Source organism: Pseudorasbora parva, chromosome 18, assembly GCF_024679245.1.
Source record: "Pseudorasbora parva isolate DD20220531a chromosome 18, ASM2467924v1, whole genome shotgun sequence".
Lineage (NCBI taxonomy): Eukaryota > Metazoa > Chordata > Actinopteri > Cypriniformes > Gobionidae > Pseudorasbora > Pseudorasbora parva.
The window spans coordinates 20409689-20437688 of record NC_090189.1 but is presented as its reverse complement, the minus strand read 5'-3'; the positions used below and the strand labels follow the sequence as shown (position 1 = coordinate 20437688).

The 28000-nt window shown below is 38.1% G+C and overlaps 1 protein-coding gene across 6 annotated transcripts in view; it reads right to left on the bottom strand.

Moving 5' to 3' along the window:
- gria4b (glutamate receptor, ionotropic, AMPA 4b) overlaps positions 1-28000 on the bottom strand; it is a 104471-nt gene that overhangs the window by 7397 nt on the left and 69074 nt on the right. For 5 of the 6 annotated variants that reach the window (XM_067424292.1, XM_067424290.1, XM_067424291.1 and 2 more), the window contains exons 7-13: positions 24222-24389; positions 23204-23308; positions 19948-20058; positions 15967-16173; positions 13423-13796; positions 2488-2686; positions 82-329 (exon numbers count right to left, since the gene is read on the bottom strand). In XM_067424292.1, the coding sequence (XP_067280393.1) occupies positions 82-329; positions 2488-2686; positions 13423-13796; positions 15967-16173; positions 19948-20058; positions 23204-23308; positions 24222-24389 (1412 nt within the window). Of the gene's footprint in view, positions 1-81; positions 330-2487; positions 2687-13422; positions 13797-15966; positions 16174-16647; positions 19323-19947; positions 20059-23203; positions 23309-24221; positions 24390-28000 lie in introns of those variants that run through there. The other variant, XM_067424294.1, reaches the window with a different exon arrangement.

The following is a 28000-nucleotide window of genomic DNA, read 5'->3' as shown; positions in this document are numbered from 1 at the left end:
AGAGAAAAATAGAAATAGGCACGCCAGGGAAGGTGGAATACCATAACAACACGTGACATATTGTTATACTACTCCACCCACCTTAACTGTGAGCCCTTGGGCGTGGCCACCCCATAGCCTTTGGAGTCCAGGTTGCCTCCCACTTTCATGGTGTCGCAGGGTTTGCGCTGCTCCGTGTACTCGTTCATTGTGGACTCCAGCAGGAAGGCGTACTTCCCTTTGGACTTTCTCACCCGTGCCACGCCCTCTGCCGTGGTCTTCGTGAACACCGTGGGCTCGGCCGACTTCATGTAGCTCCACATTTTCTCGTAAACCGCGATCTTTGACCTCTGAAAGTTGGGGTAAAGGTGCAGAATGCCAGTGAAGTGTGCAGAGGAAGCGTGGAGGGTGCAGATTATTTGTTAAGACACTGAATTACAGATCGGAGGTTCTCAGCCTTGTGGGATCATGGGAGATTTTCATGAATGTATCTTATTTAAAGGACGTGTATGTAAGATTGTGGCCAAAACTGGTACTGCAGTCCCTTTCAAATGACCTTTAGAGCGGTGTATCCCCTCTCCACCTCCCCCCGATTCGAGGTTGCCAGATAGGCTGCAGGATCCAGCAGGAACATTTGTAGCTGCAGCTGTGGTAACTAGAGCAGATCTGGCAACCCGGATGCCCAAACACTACTGACTTCGTGATTGGTTGACAGGTGGAGGGTGGAGCTTCAGGCCAAAACACAACATGTCAACATCAACATCAGTTGAGGGCTGCAACAACAACTTTTAAATGACAATATCCTGGCCGGACTACTGATGTCAGTGATAGAAGTATTTGAAATTAACATGGTTTCTTAATGTCCAGTGACATAATAGGGCAATTTTATGATTAATTGAAATACATTTCTTACATACAGTTCCTTTAACATTTATAAATGAATAAACTCATCTATGAACTATAAACTGTTACCGCTCTACCGTTCAAAAGGTTGAGGTCAGTAAGATTGTCTTTAATACATTTATTCAGCAAGGACGCGTTAAATTGATCAAAAGGGACAGCAAACATTTATATTACAAAATAGTTCTATTTCAAATAAATGCTGCCCTTGAACTTTCTATTCAACAAACAATCCTGTAAAAAAATCCACAGCTGTTTTCAACATTGATAACAAGAAATGTTTCCTGAGCTCCAAATTCTCATATTAGAATGGTTTCAGAAGGATCCTGTGACAATGAAGACTGGATGCTGAATGCTGAAAATTTAGCTTTGCCATCACAGGAATAAATTACATTTTAAAATAGTTATTTTAAATTTAAATAATATTTTACTGATGCAATAAATACAACCTTTGTGAGCATAAAAGAATTCTTTAAAACACCCAAAAATTACCGACTCCAATTTCTGAACGGCAGTATATATTAATATATATCCCATTAAATGCAAATAAATTATTTATATTGATAGGTTTTTCAAGTGTCATTTTTATATTCATAGCCTACACTATCATTATTATTAATATTTTTTTATGTTAAATATTGTCAAATGTAGGCTATAATTGTATCTGTGAACTAAGGGTGTGTTCACACTGTTAGATTGGTTCAGACCCAAAAAAAAATGTAGTATAGAAATAAAATAATTTAGTTCTAGTTCTGCTTAACACCGAACTAAGCTTGTGAAGAGCTTATGAAATGTGTAAGGAGAAATGTGTAAAGGAGTCAAAAGCAGCAGGAATTCCTCCGTCACACACACACACACACACACACACACACACACACACACACACACACACACACACACACACACACACACACACACACACACACACACACACACAGATCTGCTGTGAGGAGATGTGGTTCTGATGCCTGTGCCGAACTTTGATGGGCAACATTGCCACAATAAAACAGGTGTGCATGAGCATTCCATCCTTTTTAGGGTCACATGTCCCGTTTTTGGTTCGTTTACATGTCTTCGGTCCATGTTGTGTTCATATTTCATCCGCTCCAGAGCTCGTTTGGAAGCGGACCGAGACCCATCTTTTAAGCGGCCTCGGTCCGCACCAGGGTTTGGATGGCAGCGCTCGCACCTATTCAAATGGAGCGCACTAACAGAGCAATCACACTAGGGTTTGTTTTAATCAAACCAAACATACTAAGTGTGAACACACCCTTAATTGACAATATTTTAAGTGGTATAACCTGTTGCTGTTTGCCAGTTTTGTAATTATACATATAAGATATAGCATATAGGTTAATTCTGTGATGCGGATGGGAGGTTACAAAAAAGAAAGAAAGAAAAGGACCAAAAAAGACTGAGAACCCCTGGTGTACTTTAGAATTAAACATATTTTCTTAGCTTGGTTTATTAATCTGTGGATTTTCCTTGAATCTCATTTTTCTTCTAATACAGCACTTGAAGTCTTCTCGATCTGGAGCCATTTCCTTTCACCCCTCCTTAACAAAACACTGCCGCCCTCCCCTCAACCCATTAGCTTTGCCCACTCACCCTAAAGAACTCTTTGGTGGAGCCTGAGTCAAGAGTACCATACGCTATGTCTGTCTGCTTGGCCAAGTCCTCAGCGCTCTCAATGGGTGACACCATCCTCTCCACAGTGAGGAAAGCAGCCAGGTTGGCTGTGTAGGAGGAGATGATGATGAGGGTGAAAAACCACCACACTCCACCCACGATACGTCCAGATAGAGACCTACACCGCCGGAAAGGATGAGAGTGGAGAGGAAAATGACCATTCAAGGGGAGTTTGAAGGAGCGGTGAATGACAGTGCAATGAAAGAAAGGATAACATTGGGAAAAAAGAAGGTAAAAGGAAATTGAGGAAAGCAGGAGGAGAAAAAAAGAGAAATGTTCTGTCAGACATCTTTTAAAATCTTGAATTAAAGTATTGAATTAAAAATAAAATGTTTGTTTTCATTCAATAAAGTCAATGTTTTTTTTTTTTGGTTTAGACATTAAAGGGATAGTTCACCCAAAAATGAAAATGTGATGTTTATCTGCTTACCCCCAGTGCATCCAACATGTAGGTGTGTCTGTTTCTTCATTAGAACACAAATGAAGATTTTTAACTCCAATCGTTGCAGTCTGCCAGTCATAATGCATGTGAATGGGTAACAATTCTGAGAGTAAAAAAAACAAAAACAAGCTTAGACAACATGCACGGAAACCCTGCTGCTTGTGACGACAAACTGATATGTTAAGACACGAACCGATCGGTTTCTGTGAGAAACCGAACAGTATTTGTTATTTTTTATCTCATATCCAGACGAATCTCATCTAGTGTTTCCATCCGCTATTACTTCCGTCTAGTAAGGTCAAACTGGCGCAGTCATAGATATATATAAATTCCTCATCTACATAATATATATATCTATGATTGCGCCAGTTTGACCTTGGTAGATGGAAGTAATGACGAATGGGAACACTAGATGAGATTCGTCTGGATATGAGGTAAAAAAATAACAAATACTGTTCGTTGTCTCACAGAAACCGATCGTTTCGTGTCTTAAGACATCAAGGTGTCGACACGAGCAGCAGGGTTTTTGTGAATGTTGTCTAAGCATGCTTTTTTTTTTTTTTTACTCTCATGGAATTGTTACCCATTCACATGGATTATGACTGGCAGACTGCAACGGTTGGAATTTTAAAAAATCTTCATTTGTGTTCTACTGAAGAAACAAACACACCTACACCATGGATGCACTGGAGGGAAGCAGATACACATCACATTTTTATTTTTGGGTGAACTATCCCTTTAATCTATTTATTCAGCAGACACTTATTTATCAAAAGTGACAGTAAAGGCATGTTAACATTTACAAAATAAATGCTGTTATTCTTTATATCCATAAATGAATCCTAAAAAGACATTATGTTGAGTTAATGACAATTTTTTTTTGCTGAACCCTTCCTTTAAAATCAGTGGTTTCTATAATGACCCTACAGAAGGTAGTTCTTCAGCTTATGGTATAAACCTTGTGTCAAAACAGTCTTTCAGTGCAGTGATCTTTTAATTGACTCTGTGTAGGTGAGAGTCTCCTCCACTGAAAGGGAGATCTCTCTGACCGGTTGCCATGAAGACAGATTTGCTATTTAGAGTGGGCTGGCAGGGACGTCAACCATGATGGAGGCGAAGTGCTAAATCCCAACGCTGTTTAAATTCTCACCTCACCCTGATCATGCATATCAGTATACAGGATTGCATTGTGAATTTATGCAGGCTTATCCTTTTTCCGCTGTCAAGAAATGGTTGTAATAATTAGCTTTTAAGAATGGACTAAAGGTGGGCCGTCAACTTCCTGAGGTTTGAATCACAGAACACTGTGTAACTTAAAATCCAAGAGCATTAGCCACCAGCCACCACTAAACGCTAACCTGAATGCAGACGCACCATTCAGGGTTATCAGATGCGCCGGGGCTCGCGTTAACAGCGGCTAATCGATTTGACTTCATGAGACAAAGCCAATTTAATAAGAGCCTAAATTGAGTGGACGCGAAACCAGTGAGTCACCCCTTGGCCCACTCTGCTGCCTTGCCGCTTGGCATACAGTATCATTCATAAAGACATATGATCCATGGACAAATAGGAATTCTCTCTGGTCCTCATAATGTCATTTCTTGTAATACAGACCCTCTGATCACAGCTCAATGATAAGAATCAAACTGTCTCTGTGGATTTCACACATACTCACAAGCACAAAATAAGCAAACTATTACCAGTGAATCCCTCAGAGCAGCTCATTATCAAAGCAGTGCCATTCGAGCTGTGAAATGGGATGTGGTACTGTCAGTGAAACTCTGCGCATTACTCACTACGCCGCTTTTATGCAGATTTCCCGTCACGAACAACACATCAGCATGTGTGTATTTGAGCAAAAGAGCGGTTGGTGAATTTATATTGCATTCTGAAACGTTTGTAGGTGTATCCTGGTAGATTTGTGGATCGAGTCAAAAGAGAGAATGCCGGCAGAGAAAGGAATGGAGAGACCTTGACATGCCGTAGATAAATGGAAAGGTCATTGCCTGCAGCCACAGTGAGCCTCCAGCATTTTATTTATTCATGGCTTCCTCTCTACTGCTCTGATTAAGATTTAATACCTGCAAATCAATTTCTCCATGCATGAGACTAGAGTCATTCACAATCATACTCCACATTACTGATCTCCGCTTCCACTGGCAAATTGGAAAAATAAAAAAGCAAGCTCTTACATTAACTCATTAAAAATACATTCATTCCTATTTGGGAGCAATTTCTGTCTCTTGGCATTGTCATATACAGCATGTGGTGTCTTCAAACACCTGGATGTCTCAGTATGGCCTTAACATTACAGAAACGTTGATGTGTTACTTATAAAACAGAGCTGATGGGAGTTATTCTCAACTGGTTTCTTATTGAGAAGAGAAGGTCTTTTTTACATGGGAAGTGGTCAAGTGTTTATCCCCATAGTTTGTATGCATTTACATAGGCTATATCAGATATTTTCAAACGTTTTGATGTCAAGAATCCGCAAATATAATGATCCACTTTCTATTATATATATAAAACAACAGCAACTCAGAACAACAGCAACTCGGCAACAAAGGGGTAGGCCACGTAAAATCACAGAGCGGGATCAGCGCATGCTGAGGAAAAAGCATAACTTTTTCGAAAGTCGCCAACTTTCTGCAGAGTCAATAGCTACAGACTTTGTTTGGCCTTCAAATTAGCCAGATAGCTTCTTGTTATGGGTTTCCAATGGCCGAGCATACAGTTTTTGTAAAGCATGCCGCCACTGGACTCTATAGCAGTGGAGACGTGTTCTCTGGAGTGACAAATCACGCTTCTCTGTCTGGTAATCTGATAGACGAGTCTGGGTTTGGTGGTTTGGCCCCTTAGTTCCAGTGAATGGAATTCTTAATACTTCAGTACCAAGACATTTTGGACAATTTCATGCTCCCAACTTTGTGGGAACAGTTTGGGAACGGCCCCTTCCTGTTTCAACATGACTGCGCACCAGTGCCCAAAGCAAGGTCCATAAAGACATGGATGAGTTTGGTGACACACAGACACAGACACACACACAGACACACACACACACAGACACACACACAGACACACACACACACAGACACACACACACAGACACACACACACACACACACACACACACACACACACACACACACACACACACACACACACACACACACACACACACACACACACACACACACACACACACACACACACACACACACACACACACACACACACACACACACACACACACACACACACACACTTTATGTTAGATGTAAATAATTATGATTAATTGATTTGACAGCACCACTAATAATATTTAATATTAAAGGTGCAATAGGGGATTCTCTACATATTTTTTTTTTGCTATGCTGGTTGAAAGTCTCTTCATTTCCTGATTGCAATCACTAAGAGGTCTAAATGTATTTTATAAATATATATCGTCTGTCCAAGGCGTAGGATAATAAAATGTTTGCATTCGGTCCGAACACAATTATAACATGTGTTCCCTGTAAGTAAACACGTGTTTGGAAACCACTGCGCAGCCTGTTCACACAGGCATCATATGTCAATCTACGCTGTGCAGACAGAGCTAAAATGCCAGACAAACAGTTGTTTACGTTCATTATTGTAGCACTGTAACTCACTGTAGCTACTGTAAAGTTCTCACAGTGAATGACATGGTATAATCCAATAACGTTGTCTCAAGTCCTCTTTCTTCCGGTCTGTGCACGCTCATGTGTTTTGGAGGAGGAGTGGCTTTGGGTGGCGATTTGCAGGGAGGTTGAGATCGTATGCTTTCAATGCTAGCAGGCTAAAGTTAGCACTTCCCAGATCACCTATTGCACCTTTAATATTAATGCAACCACAAAAAAAAAAAAAAAACATAAAAATACACATGGTAAAATCTTTTTCTTTTCCTTAAATATTTCTGTGGACCTTCTGGCACCCCCCTTTGTGTCTGTCTGGGGCTCCCCTGAGTCTGACCCCAGTCTAAAAAGCCCCTAGGCTATATCACTCAAGAGTTCCCTTTCATGACTATTTAATGTGGAATCAGTGTATTTACTCAAGATTCAAATCCGCTGGAAACAATGATTCCCTCTATGTTTAACAGCTGTCCTTTTTATTCTCAATCTTACGCACAACAAACAAAAAAGCAAGACTCACACCAATTGCCATGATGACAGCAGAATTTAGGGCGGTTGCACCTGTGATTTCAAGGCCAGAGAAATCCACCGCGGCTCTGAGACATGAGACAAATTATTGTCCACTACTGTCCACTACAAATAACTATGTTGACAGGATTCCACTAAAGCACCAATAGCTTTTTGGAAATAAATCCAAACGCCACTGACATGACACACACTCTAGTCTAGAACAATACCCATCATGGCCGGCTCCTAATGCATGTCATGTGCACAATGCCCCTATTGATTCTAACATGGAGAAAAAAGAGGTTTTCAATTGCACTTGTCTGTAAAACCGTTTTTAATTACGAAATATCTTGTTTGAAAAGGTCAGATTTTATGGCATACTTCACTTGAAAACAAGTCATCTGACTAGGTCACTTGTATTACTTGTAATGCAGCACATAATACTTGCTATTTCAGGGATGCGTTTCATCTGTGTATGGTCGTAAATCTAAAAAGGAAATTACAGTTCAAGGGTATCAACTTTTATCCCAGAGTGTCTTATGCAGATAAATGATTTGTGGGCTGAAATGATCATTTTGGCATGGAGAAAACCTGGGGCAAAGCTTCCTCTGCTGTAGCGTAATCTCCTTTCTCTCATTTCCGTCACTGTTACAGCACTGGCCTGGTGAGTCAATCATATCCTTACATCACTCCCATGATCTCTCTCTCATCCAAGCCCCACAATCATTCCCAAGCCATCTGAGGAATAAAAGAAGTCAGTGAATAGAGGCAATTACTGGAGCAAGATCGACCATAAAACACAAAAGTAGGGACTGAAGAAGAAAGCAAGAGAGCGCGGCGGAAAGGAAAACTGTTCTTTGACATACCAGAAAAAAACATGTTTGTAAAACGAGAGATGAAATCCTGATTTAAAAAAAAAATTTGACCAACAATAACCTCACATTTTCCATACATTCCATTAAATACTACACCAGCAAACACAGCATTCTTGAAAACATTCACCAGCTTCACACACACTAAATAAATATTACCCAGTCGGTGCAACCGAAACACTCGATGGACTTGACACTTCAAGAAAAAGCTTATCGGAAGGTTTTTACATAAGGGCTGCAACTCCGTTTATGACTCGCGACACAATCTTACAAGCAGCGTACCGAACCTATGACTATCATTAGCATATCTTAATTCCCCGTTCACCCCGTGATGCAATTTCAAGAGGCTTCATTCACCGAGGCTACATGTGTTCGAATCTGAAAATGAGTTTTTTTTTAATCTTTCCATGCCTGATAGGCTCCGCTGCCCACATGCATTACAACTACAAAATCACCGCAATAGCGCACACGCCAGATGCTGGCTGTTTCCGAGGCCCAGGAAGCTGCTCTACCTGTCTGCTGATGACACCTGCCAGCCCGTCTGAGCCAAAAACACGACAGGGAAAACAGGCAAGAGTTATGACCCTGTCCGGCCCCATCACACAAGACGCCCTCAGCATTTTTATACCCCATCATTCCCACATCATCCTCATCAATCATCTTCCTTATAAACTGTGAACAAGAAGTACACACGCAATAGAGTGGGGTGCTGAATGAAACAGAATTAATGACATGTGGATTGACTGTACAAAATTCAAACAATAAAGTAAAATGCCTTAAAATGACAAAATCAATGCCTCACCCTACCAGTGCAGTACATCAAGATTTCAATGGTAAATGATTCAAGCTCGAACTGTGCACTCTTATCACACAACCAAAGCTGAAGTGTATCAATTCTGCACTACTAACAACAAAAATATAATAATACCAGATAATGAACTGAGAACTAAAATCATGTAAAATATTAAAGGGGATGTCTAATGCTATTTCACACATTCTGACTTATTTCCACTGGTAAACAGTTGGATTCTCACGCTAAACATGGCCATGACAGAGTATTTCTGTGCCAAAATATATTCCTTCAGTTTCGGAAGGTTTTTTTTTATAGAGTACGGTCCTGTATGATGTCATAAAGGGCAGAATTCCTCGTATTGGCACTTCTCCCGCAAGAGCGCACGCACACATCAACCAGAGCGAGAGCAGGGACAGCGTAACTGTCTTTTATAAAATAAAATAAAATAAAGACTCTTTGGAGATATGATGGATGCAGTACTACTGTATAGGTACTCAAAATAAACATGAGATTGGCAGAAACGGTGTGTGTTATGAGCCCTTTAAGTGTGATATTATGAAGACAACAATCGCAAAATTGAATAAATGGTTTATCATTCTACTAAATCCACAACAAATAACAAGCACAACAATGATATTGTATTATTATTACTATATATGAAACAAATAATAACAATAGTAGTAATAATAACAAATAAATATTAATATTTCTTGTATAAAACTAATTAACACTGATAAAAATATGAATGGACTCTTTTCACAGACTGTGATGACAAGTTTTAATGGTTATCAACATCGTCAATTCTGCAACGCAAAAATTTTATAAAAAAAAAAAAATTTTTTTTTAATTATGTACATTTATAACACTGCGTATTATATAATATTTTCTTCAAATGACAAGAAACTAGTTAATACTACAGTGATGGTGTTTCTAAAGTTTCTCTCTATTTTCTTAATCTTTTTTAAAGTTGTGAAACACTATTGTGGAGATTTTCTTTTGCTATTTAAGCAAATGGGAACACATAACTTTTTTTTTTTTTTTTTATGTGGTCTCCCGTCCACCGCTATAGAAGTTTACCCAACTATGATGACTTCCGTGTCTTCGAAAGCTGAATAATCTGGAAAACCTATTTTCATTATATTAAATGTGAATGTTTAACCTACAACTACAAATGTTTTCCACAAAAAAATAAAATAAATAAAAATCAAAAATATGTGAGCAAATTAGTTTTTAATTCTTACGGTTAAAAACTGTCCCTTCGAAGCACCTGCTTACGACCCTTTGGAAAGTTCACAGAGCCCAGGTTTAAAAAAACCTGTCTTAGACTATAATCTGTCCTGTGACAGATGGGTTTGGCTCCACTATGCTCAAAGAAAATGGAATGTGAAAATGAATATCAAATCAATCAAAAAAAAAAAAAAAAAAAATCTGCGCTTCCCAAGGAAGTACAGCCCTGTGGAATAGGACACACGAGTATTTTACCATCAAAAAATTACACACTTTAGCTTTTAAATATGCATAAAGCTATGAAGTGCTTAAGAAAAAGAAAGCATATCTGCACATTTGAATAACCAGTAGGCTATTAGACAGGGAAGAGGAGGAGGAAAGGACAAGTACCGACACCCGGGTAACACTGCTGTGCAACTGCGTCATCTTGTCTAAATCAAGAACACTGAGGTAAAGGCACATGCTGACTAAAGAGAATTAATGGCGTGTGCTAAAGAAAATGAATGGAAGTGCTTTTTCCTGCAGTTTTCACCGTTTATCATTGGCTCCAATCCAATCCCTATTAGCTGTATGCAAAAACGATGAAGTGCATGATTCTTATAAATCCTACATGGGTCCTCTTAAGCCAAATTAAAACCATAGGCCCTCTACAGCACTGTGATGTACAGGCTATAGAGCAGTGAAGATAGACGCTATGGTTTTGACGGCTCTCTAAGTACCTGCTGTCTTCCTCCATGTGCTGTGCTTTTTACTGCTCTTCTCTTCCCCTTGGCCTGTCATGAGTGATTTCTTATCTGGTGGGGGCTGAAAAATAAAGCCTGTTTTTTTTCTCTCTTCTCTTGATAACACTTCTTAAAGAGCTCTATCGTGGTCATGCAGGTGCTTATTACACAGAGAAAAGAGAGAGAGAGCGGGAGGGGGCGAGTGAGTGAGAGCCAGCGCTGAAACGAGCCTGATGTTTTAAACCCGCAGGCGAAGGAAGGAGCAAGAAGACAAATAACAAAAACTGCCACACAGAGTAATAATGAATGACTAGCACATTTCCTGTGAGGTTTGAGAAGTAGCCAGCAGGACAGACGGGCGAGATGTGGACATCAACGGCACACAGCAATGGGGCAATGAGCGATCGCATTGTTTGCGGAGTACACCGGACCGCCCACTGGCTTCACTAACAGTGGAATTCATCAAGGTGCAACGTGGAATGACACCTCAATTAACTTACTGAGGAACAGGTGAGACAGGGGTGATGTATTCAGAAAATAAAGAGCAAAACAGGTTCAAGGGATAATTCACCCATAAATGAAAATTCAAAACCTGTTGGTGGAACACAAAAGATATTTTGAGGAATGTTTCAACTGATTTTGTCCATACAAGCAAAGTCAATGCGGTCCAAAACAACATTGGATATTCCCCGAAATATCTTGTTTTAGAACATCATATCATTTTTGGGTGAACTGCCCTTTTTAGACTCACACTTGCTACATACAAATGAAATATGACCATATCAGTAAGAAAAAAAACAATTGTTTGTCATGTATTTAATCCTTTAAATATTGTATCATGTTCACTACCATTCAAACGTTTGGGGTTATACTTGAAAGAAGTCTCTCTTCTGCTCAACAAGGCTGCATTTATTTGATCAAAATACAAAAACAGTAATATTTTGATATATGAATACACATTTAAATAACAGTTTTCTATTTTAACATATATTTTCACATACTTTTTTGATTTGAACATATTTCCTATTGCCTTTTACAGCATCATTACTCCAGCCTTCAGTGATCACATGATCCTTCAGAAATTATTATAATATGCTGATTTGGTGCTCAAGAAACATTTCTAATATTTAAGGATAATGTCATTAGTTAACATTAGTTAATGTATTAACTAACATGAACTAACCATGAGCAGTTCATTTGTTAATCTTTGTTAACGTTAGTTAAAAGTGCATTAACTAATGTTAACAAAATTTTAATACTGTAGCAGTAAATGTTGAAATTAACACTAACAAAGACAAATAAGAATAGTTCATTAATAGTTCATGTTACTAATGTAGTTAACTAATGTTAACTAATGACCATTATTCTAAAGTGTTACCGAAAACAGGTAGTATATTCGAATGGTTCTCCCCCTCATACCCCCCTGAGACGAGAGATTTATGTAATTTAAGTCTGGAAAAAAGCCTCAGATGACGCAAAAATTGCCGTTTTGTCTCATCTGAGGCTTTTTTGGCCTGAAGTTAGAGACTACAGCCAGTAGTAGGAGCAAGTTCCACATGTTTTTAACCCACCCATAGGGGGGCGATATCTCACTCGCAGAGTGTAAAATGCGCACGGGCTCACCTCGGGCATTCATAACGGAGCGGTGCGGAGCAAAGCGAGCGTTTCAACTTTTCAACGAATTTCTATGAAAGTTAAGCTTCCATAGGCATGATCTGAAATCATGCCAGACTGAAGACGCGCTGTGAATGACTGCTGTGCTTAGCTTAGCTCTTCGCTCTCGTGATCAATGTAATCTGACTCCTGCTGCGTTTGTGCTGTGACTCTCGTTCAGATCACACTGTATTGAGCAGACACGTTCAGTTTTTAATGATAGTGTCTGTTCTCTAACTGAACTAAATTAATTTATTACTATAAAAATGAAAACGACGGTGGGGGCGGTGCCACGGTGGGCAAGTGATAACCGGTAGCCGTGGCTTAGGAGTGGCCTCGGAGGGCAGCGAAGCATTCTGGGAGTTGTTGTCTTTTATCCACGAGCCTGTGTCTTTTCTCAGTCTAGAAGGCACCAACTTCTAAAATGATTTCACATTTCTACTACATAAATGACCCAATTTAAATACACATTCATTTTCCCAGCGGTGAAGTACCCCTTTAATATTTTTTTGCATTCTTTAATGACTAACAATTCAAAAGAACAACTTTAATTTGAAACCGACATATACTGAAGCATTATAAAAATCTCTGTCACTTTTGATCAATTGAATGCATCCTTGCTGAATAAAAGTATTCATTTCAATAAAAAAGTTAAATCTTACTGACTCCCAACTTTTGAATGGTAGTGTATATTAGGAAAGACTGCAACTCGATTATAATTGTGTATGTAAATGTTCTGACTGGTTGCTTTCCCGCTCCTCAGAGATCCAAAGCACATTCAATGAATAAACTCTGAGTGTTAATGCAAGTTCGAATGAAACTAGTCATCAAATCACTATGGAAACTAGAGCAATGACTCTTTCAGGTATCAGATATGATCATATCAGAGACATTAACTGTGCTAATTTCCACTGCATTATACGTGTTTTTTTTTCCTCTCAAGGACTTTGCTCAAGAACATTTTCTTTGGTGTTTTGCGTTTGCTGACCTGGGCGAGATGTCGCAACCCTGCTGCATGAAGGCTCCCAGGGAGAACCAGAGACTGTTGAAGATCCCAAACTCATTGGGGGGCTGGTCGCTAGGCAGACCGTCAGTGCCCTCCTCGGGCTCCTCGGTGTGCCACTCGTACGGGCTGAAGCGGCTGACCAGGAAGAGCACCACGCTCACGCCGATATAGGCGAACACAATGCACATCCAGATCTCGTAGGCCAGCGGGTCCAGGAAGGAGAAGACACCCGGCTTGGATTTCTGGGGCTTTTTAATCATGATGGAGATGCCCAAGCTCATGAAGGGTTTCGAGAAGTCTATAACTTCCTCCCGGACCAAAGTGATAGTCAATGGGGCCACAGCGATTTCCGCTTTCTAGAGCAAAAGAAAAGCAGGTTTCATATCAATCTTTTTCTTTAATCACTTCCTGTGCACACTTATTTAAAAACAAAACAGACGTAGTGACATTGCTAAGTTTATTAACTAAGCCATTTGACTGGATTATCCGATGCAACACTAAATATTTGCATATTTATACTCAAAGCTGAGATCTCATATTTGAACATTATATTCAGACGAGAAAAGAGTGAATAAAAAGAGAAAATAAAGCATAATCTGCTGATTCCCACCTCTCCTCGCATCACATTTTACAACTTCTCTAATTGAACAAGGCTTTGCATATTAATGCCAAAAAAATCCAAGCAGTTAATCCAAGAGGCTTAATACTGAGGTTTAGGTTTAGAGGAGAAGGATAAACTAATCAAGGCAAAAAAATGCTTACAGCACAAGACAGAAAAAAACGGTAGAGTTTAAAGTCTGGCTGCATGTTTTGCTGCATGGTAAATCCAAAAACTAGATTATTGTCGGTGACTTAGTGACATTTTAGACCTCGGCAGGGCCGCGTACGGCTAATCCAAAAAAGAAATTAAAGTTTCTCATAACTGTCCGACACTTTCAAGAGGAATAAAAAAAGACATCTGGGTTGTGTTTTCCAGTGCTCAGCAAAAATCTATGAGATGACAAGCATTGGCTGTATGAACTGTTCATTATTAAACATCTGCCACCAAAACTTATTTTTTTCCTCTTCAGCAGACACAGAATCAAACATTTACTCAATGTGAATTTGCAGCATCATTACAAAATCATTCTTATATGTGGCCACAAAACCAGTCATAAGTCGCACGGGTATGTTTGTGGCAATAGCCAACAATACACTGTATGGGTCAAAATTAAACATTTTTCTGTTATGCCCAAAAAACATTAAGATATTAAGTAAAGTCATGTTCCATGAATATATTTTGTAAATTTCCTACAGTAAATATATCAAAATGTATCGTTATTAGAAATATGCATTGCTAACGACTTCATTTGGAAAACTTTAACGGCCATTTTCTAAATATTTAGCTTTTTTGCACCCTCAGATTCCCTTTTCAAATAATTGTATATCAGCCAAATATTGTCCTAATAAACCATACATCAACAGAGATTAGTTATTCAGCTTTCAGATGATGTATACATCTCAATTTCAAAAAATTAACCATTATGAATGGTCTTGTGGTCCAGGATCACATATGCAGATTTGACGTTCAAGAAACATTTCTTATTATCTCATTTGAAAATGGTTGTGCTACTTATTATTATTATTATTATTATTGTTGTTACTTCTTATTTTGAGGAAACCATGCTAGTTTTTTTCATGATTCTTTGATGAACAGAATTTATTTGAAATATTTTTGTAACATTTTGCAATCTTTACTATCATGTTTGATCAAAGTAATACACATTTAATGTATATCATTTCTTTAAAACTAAAGAAAGTTTGCCCCCAAACTGTAGTCAGTGTTGGGAAGATTACTTAGAAAATGTAATAGGTTACAGATTACATGTTACCCTATTAAAAGGTAAGAAGTAGTGTAACTAAAGTAAATGTAATTGATTACATTTGATAACTTTTTGATAATTGTTTTTTTAATTTCCAGCACTGGAACACATTTTTATCACTCGCCATGCTGGCAACTCTCAGGCAGGTTGTAGCCTAAAGCTTTCAGCAGCGATGTGGATTGATGTAATAAGCACATGTGCAGATTCAAACAAGAGAGCCAATCAAAAGCATCAGAACAGCATCGCTTTACTAAACGGCCTTTAAACGTCAGGAGGCATCGTGCACATCAAAAACCAAAACCGACAAAGCAACAAAGGAATGGTATTCAACATATCATAGTTTTTTACAGAAAAGATTCAGATGTAACCCCTTTTGTAATCATTAACATTTTCACAAGTTTAATGACACATTTTTTCACAGTAACCGTGACTGATTAGTTACATTTATTTTGTAATTAAATTGCATAATCTAGTTACATGTAACAAAAAACCCTAATGCTTTCCTAATGCTGTCATGCTAAACTAACGTTCCTCTCCAAAATGATGAAAATCCCTCACATTTATCGCCAAAATACTTTAAGAATCATGCGTCCCAGAAACATACAGATGCCATCATCACAAAATGAGTCAGAAGACTGCAAAAAGTAAGAGGAAAATAATTTACCCCGTACACCAGCTCCCCAACCATCCCATTCCAGATCTTTGTCTCTGGGTCCCGAGCTCCATACTTTCCATCAGGCACGATGGAGATCTTATACTTGAAACCAATGTGTTTAGCGATTTCAAATGCCAGATCCACGCAGTATCCCTCATATTGCTCGTTCCCCTCGTATAACTCCCAGTTCTTCTTCAGCATTACATACGGCCCTTCCTGAACGAACAAGACAACAAAGCACTTTCAATGGGCAACATGTTACACTTTTGCAAACCAGCAAGTGTTGAAATTGAGCCATGCTGTTATATTTAATTAGCTTTTTACATTTCAATACGATATATTGAGGAGCTACAGATGAATAAATCTGTTTTAGAAGAGTTATTAAAGATAATTACAGCCATTATGTTCGCATGTAGCTAATTGATTCATTAATCAAAAGTAAGCCATAAAGAAACTACTGAAATAAGAATATATATATTTCTTTTTTAAATGGACATGAGTCAATATTCTTCCACATTCTCTAATCAAACCAATAAAGATTTTCAATCAGGGTAAACTCTTTTAGTGTAAGACAAGGTGTATGAAACCATAACAATGGGTTCATACAAGCATTAAAATATCACAAAGCATACAAAATGTGCACCATGTACTGTACATGATTCAAAGCAATGATAACTGACCCATAAAATACATTACTACAATTTATTACAATTGCTTGCATGTCTTTATCAAACATCAAATATTTAAACAGGAAACTGCTATTGCAAATCTGTTACATGCAATGATGCACAACTTGGATTACATTGCAGAGAAACTGTAAAAAAAAAGCCACACCAAGAACACAAACAGTCATTCTTAGACATCAGTCGCCTATAATTTGCCGTCATACCAAACAATACCTAAAACAATACAGGAGCTGTACAGCAGCAAAATAGAAATGTTTACTTGCAAGGAGAAAGCAGAACATTTACATAAAAATCCTGAAAACCTGCTTTTCTTTTTACAAATATTTTCTAAGCCATATGGCTAGCCTAAAATGATGAAAGGCAGAAAGCCCAGTAGGGAGAATTAAATATTTCACACACAGCAAATAGAGCTCTCCAAACTGAATGTCAACGGAAGATCCGTTTCATCTCAAATTTGTTTGATGTATGAGAATGCAGCCTTCTCCTCAAATCTTTTTTCACACACACAGGGCAGTGATGTTCCTGGGCAGTGTTTTTCTGCAAGTAAAACATTTAAAAAACAAAAGAAAAAACAAGAATCTAGCGTGTGTCGCTGCCATGACCTTAAGTGTGGGCGATATATCCAGTCATGTAAATTCATGTTCTTACAAAGACCGCATAAAAAAAAAGATTTACCACTCACAACCTCTAAACTTAAAGATTTATTCACCCTAAAATCCTATTCACCATCTGATTTACGAAACCCATGGCTTTCTTTCTTTCCTCTGTGGAACACAACAGGAGATATATTTAGGTAGAATGTCCAAGCTGCTCTTTTCCACACAATGAAAGTGAATGGTGACCAAGCGGCAACCTCCCGCGAACTTTACAGCAGAAAAAAACATGTTTACAGCCTGGTACAAATTGTTTGTACATTCATTGATTTTTTATAACTCATTCGTTTACGTTATATAAAGCCTTAAGGTTCTGCATAATTAAGGGCGTGGTTACAAGTGGATAGCCATTTATCTGCCGTCTATAGTCATTGTGTCACCTAAGCTCCGCGCACATCCCGCCTTGTTGCCCATTTTCTGTTATCCGGGAGTGACACGCGATGACTCGCTCACAAGATGGCAGTGGCCAGCTCGTCTCTACTTTAAGCTTCAGAACGGCTTATCGGAATCCTATGGGTGACGTCACGGAGACTACGTCCATATTTTTTTACAGTCTATGATGGTGACCAAGTTAAATTTCATTCTATGGTTTCAAAGCCTGACTGCCTTTGGGGTCTATTTTAATAATATGTGTGCATGGTCTGAAGGTGCATTTCCGAATCCACTTTTGCTAGCTTAGCGACAAAAGGTAAGCTAGCAAAAAAAGGAAAAAAAGGTTGACGCGCCAGGTGCATAGCCTAAAAGGAATGTACCCATTCTCTTAATGAGTCAAGGGTGTGTTTTGGGTGTAACGTGCAATAAACCAATCATAGTCTCACCTCTTATTTCCTGTAAAAGCCAGTTGCGCTTGTACCATGGCAGATTTGCTAGTAACATAGCAGAATTTTCGAGTGGAAAGACTGATCCAGAGATGAATCCTTAAATTTTTAGAGTACGTGGTGGACGCATATATTTGGCGCCTATATTACTAACCGGCCTTTAAATAGCACAAAAAATACTGCAGTATTGACTTTAGACCAGGTTTTATGTTGGCCAATGGCTCAGTCATTTTCAGTTTCAGTACTCAAAATAGCAACGCACCAATGATGCGCCTGAACACACCTCGTTTTCAGACCAACACGTCCATGGGAGACAAGATGAGTGCGTTTGCTATTTAAACAACATGGCCCTGGAAGTGAAAATGATAACTGCGTCGCAAAAAAAAAAACACTTATGTCGCACTGCGCCGGGTGTATATCATGATGCTTTCATTTTTTCCGTTTATTGTATGTCCAAGCTGCTCTTTTCCACACAATGAAGCTGAAAGGTGACCATAGCCATAGCATAACCATAAGATTTTTTAGGGTAGGATTTCCCATTGAATATGAATATTGATTTCAATTTCATTGTAAAACTTTAAAAGGCTTGGAAAATAGCACATGCTTTCATGTTGCTTTTTTTGGTCCCCCATCCACATTCATTGTATGGAAAATAAGCAGCATGAACATTCTTCAAAACTTCTTTGGAATTCAACCGAAGAAAGTCATAGTTTCGAAAAGACACGAGGATCATGAAACAATGAATGGTAAATAAGAGGTTATAACAAATATGAAGTATATATTACAATGAGAAAAAAAGAATCCTTAATAAATGTAAACAGACAGTAATGATGATTTTATATACAGTGTGCTATATATATACAAAACCTGCATGCTATAAAAACCTGGTTCTTCTGTTTTTATACATGTGATATAGACACTAAAGAAAAAGACTTCATTTGGCTTTCATGTGTCCATCCAGTTTTCCAATTCTGGCATCACATCTTCTCCATTCATGATTGAGTTGCTTATTAGAGCTTGTCTTTGTCTTCGTCCACGGCTCGATTTCTCATTGTTCCTTTCATTTTGGCTCAGGTAGTAGTATCCATGTTTTTGCCCTCAGTTCTGATTTGTTTCTCTGTCTGTCCGTGCTTCAGTAAGTGCTTGATTTCACCTCTGCAGAGTCCATCATCTGTTCAGTTTCTTAATAAGGGGTTCCTCACCAGGGGCTGAAAAGAGGAGGATTTGGCTTCAGGTGCGACACTCCAAAACCTTAGCATTTACCAATTATGTGTCTGAACGGCCATTACATCCTTGAATCAGTACATAAACACTGACAATACTGTAATTTACGATCTCCAAAATACAGAATGCATCCCATTCATGCAGTGTTTTAACATAATATTACAGTGGACAAAATTAACAAAACAAAATACAGCCAAAGACACCAGTTCTGGTAACTTTTTGACGGTGAGAAAGGCAGATGATGCACACGGCGTATTCACAATGCCATGGCAGCACACATTTAACACAGCACTGTTGAAAGATGCTAATCAGCACACGTAAAAACATTTGGGTTATCTGGATGGACAGCAGTATGACTGACAGGTCACAGAGAGAGAAAATGTGCTTTGATGAACAGCGCATCTGTGAATTTCTGCAGTGTTTGCGGATCGTAATCTTTGTGTGCGCATGTTATGAAGAAATTCATCGCCATTGCGAAATGTTCCTGTTTTCACCATGTGTATGAGAGGGACTCTTGGTGTATGGAAGCTTTCAGATGAAGGACAAACACCACAAATTATTTTATTGTAAAATGTGTCAAATAAAGTCTCAGGAAATGCCGCTACTCACCATAATAGTCGTCACGATCACGGTTCTGTTCTCCATGCCAGACGTTTCATTGGGAAGCAAGGCTTGATCCTGGGTCAGGACCAACTTATCAGCATCATTCCAATATCCAATCTGGAGATCGTACAAAGACGAGAATGAGACTCTAGACCCAAAAGAGAGCAAGTCAATATAGTCAAGTGTGTGCAAATGAGCAGAAATAATTTGATGTCAAAACTAGGCTAAATATTCATCTTACTCCTTATCTATACAATAGAATTCAATGGGGTCCAAAACAATAGCTTAAAATACATTTAAAATATTTTATTTTGTTTTTTACAGAAGAAAAAAAACATTTTTTGAACTATAATTTTTGGACAAACTATCCTTTAAGACTTTAAGACAAAGTAAACTACTGTTCAAAAGTTTGGGGTTATTTTATTTTTTTAAAGAATCAAATACTTTATTTCAGCACGGATTAAAACTGATGGCATTTGTAATTCGAAAAACAAAACAAAAAAACATTTTGATTAGTGTTTTTCTAATATTGTATGTATTTGTTAGTGCTATGCTGAAAGTCATTGTAATGTAATGTTTTAATATGGTGTGCACCTGCCGGGGGACTGCAGATGCAAACTAGCATTAGCTAATTCTGGTACAAAACATCTTTCCGTAAGATTAATGTATTTTGGACATTGTCCCTGATAAATAAACTAATTAAATAAATAAATTCAACATTGATAATAATAAGAAATAAGCAGCAAATCAGCCTATTAGAATGATTTCTGAAGGATCCTGTGACACTAAAGACTGGCGTAATGGCTGCTGAAAATGAGCTTTGCCATTAAAGGATTACATGTTAAAATATATAAAAATATTTAAAAAATTTTAATCAAATAAATGACTTTTTTCAAAAAGCTTTAAATGGTAGAGTTTATATAGATGCTAAATATGTACGCTGTTATATTGGTGGATTAAGAAAACTGTGTTGCTGTGTGTAACTTTTTGCTGTGGGGTGAAAAACTGTCATGCAGAAGAGACACGAGCAGCGGCGTGTGCCCGTGTCCTTACGAGACCCAGATGAACGGGAGAAAGAAGAGCCAGGCTCCAGCATCCGCCTAAAGCGGGGCTCACGACTGCCTGATAAATGGCTGCCAAGCCCTGGCGGCTGACAACAGTGCTCCCCTCCTTCTCTTTTTCCCATCACTCTTCCCCCGGTGCGCTGCCCAACAGCAGCCAGGAGCCGCCACACTCCATAAAGCACGCCAGAGGCAGAGGGCTCCTCATAACTTCAGAAGAAGTTGTGTGACACGAGACCTTATGGTATGTACATAGCTCTGCTGCTAAAACCACCAGACCATTCAAGGCTGACCTTTGTGTATTATTTTAAAACTGTACATTTGGTTGTAATTAACTGCATTTAAAAACTTCTCTTATAATTTTGTGATGAGCAATATGACATTCGTAAATGTCATGTTGCGACATATGTATCCAGTTTTTTTAAATTTTTTATTCTGTGTGTATTGGAACACAAATCACTCCCGAAACTGCGATATATCACGTCTCGCGTATTCTGACCCAAGTAATATTACAGTGAAAAAAACTTCAGCTATTTGTTCAGCAGATTTAAGTCGTGTTTTGTTTATGCCTATAAAGGCTGCTCTCTTGCAGTGTTGCCATGTCCATTTATGTTTAAAATTTCATAAAAATCAAAATTTGAAGTTTTGAAGTTTTTTAGCTTTTAGTATGACTATGTCAGTCTTAAAATTATCAATAAGCATTCAAAACGTAGTCTCTCACTTCTGTTAAAACGAATCGCAGGTCAGATACCGAGGACATCATTGCAGACTTTACCTTCTCATCAAATCTTCTGTCCAATCAAAATGCTCTCAAGAATATTATGCCTGCCCCCTAAACTGCTGAAATTGCTGCTGAAATCGGTCAGTTATTAAAACATTTACTAATTTCTACATGATGAAAGGCACATGGCACACTATATATGCGACAGGAAACGATTCAGTGTAAATATGCTTTCAGTTGAGGCGAATTAAGTCACACACACCAACGGCTCTGGTCTAAAGTTAGAGTACAGACACGAGAGCGCAGCGCGGATCATATGCGCGAGTCGGCGCAGGCAACCAAACATATCGACCGCTTTGAATTCTGCACAGAATGCTGCATTTCAAAGCGATATGGAGGAGATTATGATGAAAAATAGTTCGAGGAAACTGGCTTTACCAAACAGAAAGGCTCTAGTCAAACTGTGAACTAAAAAACGCTATTGGCTGCTTCAAAAAAGGGGAGGAGTTGCTAACAGCATGAGCCGTTTTTGGGGAAATTACGTCAACACATTGAATAATGCGGCGCGTTTCAAGGGACTTCAGTGGGCCTTTAAGCTTGGCTCACAATGTTATCGCGTTTATGAAGCTATTATGTCAGCAGTTGTGGATCGCGATATTTTGGCTTAAATTCCGATTACATTTTTTTTTCTCTTGTTTTTTCTATGGGCTTGTTGTTCGTTTTTCTAGCAAGAGCTGGCAACAAGATCGCGTCAAAGCTCCATGTGATTTTGTGCCCCGCACACACAGAAGAGAAACATCTCAGACTGAAAAATACATCATTACAACTAGTTGTTCGCTTCGGTTCCGTACCCGCTGCATAGAATTTGTGCAAATGCGGTTGTCAGCATTTCTCGGGAGTTAATTCAGTTGTAGATACTGAAATGTGTGTACAGAACAGGAAGCACTAAAAGGTGAATTGACAGCTGAATTTAGCTGCAGTGTCTACGTGGACAATGATTCATATGGGTTTATAAGGCATCTAAAATGGCTTTAAAACCATTTTCACCATGTAAAGAGATGCATATCTGCATGAAATGAGTATGCAGTGAAGTACTGTAAGAGAAGTAAAAGATGTTACACTGTACAAAAAGAAAACGCTGACTATAATATAATGAAGACTCATCAGGGTCTCCAGGGATTGTTCTCACAGAAACAGCTGCATCAAGTGAAGCACAGAGTGTTAAGCACATTGAGAAAGACAATGAATTATACTGAAATGACACTCGACAGATGTAGAGAGACAGACCAAAAGCAAAGCATGGTTACACTTTCTCAGAATCAAAGATGAATACAGACAGAAGCACCCCGACAAGCACATCTTTTTTGTCAGATATACAATATCAAAGTGGACGTTTTACCAAAAAAAAAAAAGAAAAAAAAAGAAAAAAAAAAGGTCTGCGGTGACTTCTGCAATGCTTGCGACAAGAATGACATCTTACCCTTCTGGGGCCGTTACTTTTTAATTCGAAAACATCCATTGTGTAGTTGACTCGGCGCCCGTAGTGGTCGAATTGGACATTTCCTGTTAATCCTTGGAGGCGCACCTGGATTACAGTGATAAACAATGTAATTACAGCTTATCCACCCACTGCAAAGCACCTCAAAACACTTTCATTTACACATTCGCTTACTTTCTTAAACTTTAACATCACTTTCTTCTGGAAGTATTACCCAACATCAGTGTTTCTCAAACGGGAATTCATCTAACATAACCAAAAAAATTCTTTGAACTATGAATAACAAAATGAAAATCTGAAAACCGCTGCAAGCGATACAGAGCCAAATTATAAGCGAAATTATACTGTAAATTGCTGAGCTCACATCAGGATTAAAAAAAGTATAAAAAACACTAAAGGCTCATAGATTCTGCCCGGACACTTTTAGTAAGGCAGCAGCAGAGCAGGTAAAATGTGGGAGAGACGTTTTCAAACGTATATTTAGCTGTATATAATTCTAATCAATTTAGTCATTTCCTGCTGATAAAACGATTCAGTTATTTAAAGTATTTATATATGTTTGACATGAACGTTGTGATAAATGACGCATTTATAAGCACCAGTATTTATAAAGGGCTGTAAATAGCTTTGGATTAAAGCAAGTTTGAGAAACCCCACCCTACACAACATCACACTTCTTTTGCTTTTGCTCTTACTGTGTTCTATCTGTCATGTTTTCTTGTTTTCTCTCTGCTGCTTCGGTTCTCGCTCTCTCCATCCTTATAGTTTTCTCTATTACACCTTTCCATTTCCCCTGTCATTTTCCACTCTCCACCAGTTCAAATTTGGACATTTCACATTTTTCAGATCGTCGATTACTGGCCCTCTATCACCTCGCTGCCTTGTTTTTTTCCATAAGACATTTATTTCAGCTGTCTGTCTTCCCCCCGTGGAAGCACTTCACAAAGCCCATATTTCCCATCTAATATAAAGCCTGCATTTGCTCATCTGTGCATGTGACCTGTTTGAGTGTGCGTTCCATGTCGATGCCTTGGTTCCAGGGTGCAGCGGGGTTGGCCAGGCAGTCCCCGGCGTTGCCCCTGCGGGAGATGTCCACCTTCTGTCTGCGAAGATTCCGGAAGGCTTCTGCCATCACCATCACTCCATCGTATGTCAGAGCCGAAGTGTACTACAGAAACAGAGGGTCATGGAAAGGTCAACATATACATATACAGTAATGGGTCTTAAGGGTACAGTTTGTCAACATTAGTTAGTGTATTAGGTATCATGAAATGACAATTAATTTTACACCATTTATTAATCTAGTTAAAGTTAATCTCTACATTTATAGTTAGTTAATTTATAATTTATAATTATAATGTTAATAGATCAAATTTGAAATGTTAAAAATATTTTAGTATATGAATAATTTAACATGACTTATTAGCTTTCATTGATGTTAACATGTAACATTATTGTAAAATGTATATATATATATATATATATATATATATATATATATATATATATATATATATATATATATATATATATATATATATATATATATATATATATATATATATATATATATATATACACACACACACACTTTATACACACTTTTCCATAATGTAATGATAAAAATTAAACTTTCATATATTTTAGATTCATTGTACACCAACTGAAATATTTCAGGTCTTTTATTGTTTTAATACTGATGATTTTGGCATACAGCTCATGAAAAAAAAATCTCAAAAAATTAGCATATTTCACCCGACCAATAAAAGAAAAGTGTTTTTAATACAAAAAAGTCAACGTTCAAATAATCATGTTCAGTTATGCACTCAATACTTGGTCGTGAATCCTTTTGCAGAAATGACTGCTTCAATGCGGCGTGGCATGGAGGCAATCAGCCTGTGGCACTGCTGAGGTGTTAAGGAGGCCCAGGATGCTTCGATAGCGGCCTTAAGCTCATCCAGAGTGTTGGGTCTTGCGTCTCTCAACTTTCTCTTCACAATATCCCACAGATTCTCTATGGGGTTCAGGTCAGGAGAGTTGGCAGGCCAATTGAGCACAGTAATACCATGGTCAGTAAACCATTTACCAGTGGTTTTGGCACTGTGAGCAGGTGCCAGGTCGTGCAAAAAAACGAAATCTTCATCTCCATAAAGCTTTTCAACAGATGGAAGCATGAAGTGCTCCAAAATCTCCTGATAGCTCGCTGCATTGACCCTGCCCTTGATAAAACACAGTGGACCAACACCAGCAGCTGACATGGCACCCCAGACCATCCCTGACTGTGGGTACTTGACACTGGACTTCAGGCATTTTGGCATTTCCTTCTCCCCAGTCTTCCTTCAGACTCTGGCACCTTGATTTCCGAATGTCATGCAAAATTTGCTTTCATCCGAAAAAAGTACTTTGGACCACTGAGCAACAGTCCAGTGCTGCTTCTCTGTAGGCCAAAAGTGGCTTGACCTGGGGAATGCGGCAACTGTAGCCCATTTCCTGCACACGCCTGTCAAGGTGGCTTTGAATGTTTCTACTCCAGACTCAGTCCACTGCTTCCGCGGGTGCCCCAAGGTCTGGAATCGGTCCTTCTCCACAATCTTCCTCAGGGTCCGGTCACCTCTTCTCGTTGTGCAGCGTTTTTTGCCACACTTTTTTCTTCCCACAGACTTCCCACTGAGGTGCCTTGATACAGCACTCTGGCTATTCAGCCTATTCGTTCAGAAATTTCTTTCTGTGTCTTACCCTCTCGCTTGAGGGTGTCAATGATGGCCTTCTGGACAGCAGTCAGGTCGGTAGTCTTACCCATGATTGCGGTTTTGAGTAATGAACCAGGCTGGGAGTTTTACAAAGCCTCAGGAATCTTTTGCAGGTGTTTAGAGTTAATTAATTGATTCAGATGATTAGGTTAATAGCTCGTTTAGAGAACCTTTTCATGATATGCAAATTTTTTGAGATTTTCAGGGGTTTTCATGAGTTGTATGCCAAAATCATCAGTATTAAAAAAATAAATGACCTGAAATATTTCAGTTGGTGTGCAATGAATCTAAAATATATGACAGTTGAATTTTTATCATTACATTATGGAAAATAATGAACTTTATCACAATATGCTAATTTTTTTAGAAGGACCTGTATATATAATATGTAATTATAATTATACACACACAAAAACAGTTATAAGGGTATTTTTTTTTGAAATTGAGATTTATACATCATCTGAAAGCAAAATAAATAATTTGATTTGTAATAAATAATCCATTGATGTATGGATTGTTAGGATAGGCCAATATTTGGCTGAGATACAACTATTTGAAAATCTGGAATCTGAGGGTGCAAAAAAAATTAAAGATGCCTTTAAAGTTGTCAAAATTAAGTCCTTAGCCATGCATATTACTACTACTAAAAATGTATATATATAAGATATATATATAGATATATATATATATATATATATATATATATATATATATATATATATATATATATATATATATATATATATATATATATATATATATATATATATATATATATATATATACGGTAGGAAATGTACTAAATATCTTCATGGAACATGATCTTTACTAAAAGAAAAAAACGATCATTTTTAATTTTGGCTATTGCCACAAATACAGCTATGTGACTTATGACAGGTTTTGGGGTCCAGGGTCACATATATGTAAAAGTATATTTAATATATTATTATATTAATCTCTAACTTTTGGTTTTTCATGTTTGGGCTCAGAAGGATTTTTTTTATATATAAAAATATTCAGCAAGGACACATTCAATTTATTAAGTCACAGTAAAAGAGATTTAGAGATATTTTCTATTTCAAATAAACACTGTTGCTTTGGACTTTCAAAGAATCCTGTAACAATATGAACTGTTTTCAACTTCATAATAAATGTTTGTTGAGCACCAAATAAGAATATTAGAATTTACAACGATGTGCGGATCATGTGTGGAGTAATGATGCCGACAATTCAGCTCTGCCTTCACAGAAATAAATTACATTAAAAAATAAAATAAAATAAAAAGCTTTTTTAATTGTAATTATATTTTACAATATCAAATAAATGCAGCCTTGGTGAGCAGAATATACTTCTCTCAAAAACATTTTAAAAATTGTACCGACCCCAAATGGTAAATACATTTGCAGGAAAGTGCTGCCAATTATATAGTTTAGTGGTCATTATATAAAAAAGACTGCAATTGACCAATCAGAATAAATGTTCCTGTGCAATTTAATTTATAAGCACTTTGCATATTAAATATCTTCTATAACAAAATGCTGTTTATTTAATTTCAGTCAGTCAACCTGATTACATTAGGTTTACACCAATGAAAGTAATTTGTAAGGGTTGAATAAACAAAATGGGTTTTGGTGTCCTCACGAGCAGAGGACAGCCAAGTGGAATCAGACAGTGGTCTGTGTTTTGCAGCTGCATCAAGGAAAAAACAAAACAAAAATAGAGAGCAAGGGACAAACCAAAAACAGAAATGCACATGCTTGTCACTGCACATATTAGGAGCAGGCAGAGCATGTGAAGTCAGTGAGCTCTGACACAGTAGCTATGAGGCGCTTCCTGTTCGGATTCTGGTGGGTGGGAGTGGGGGGAGGGCCAGTCAGCTGCTATCGGAGGCTGCCCTGATTGCACCAATAAGTGGCTTGTGCTTTTTCTCTCTGCCTCGCTGAGATAAAACGGCACAGAATGAATCACTGCAGGCAACGTACGGTATTTTTTACAAAGGAAACAAACCGCAGCCCGGCACGAGCTGCGT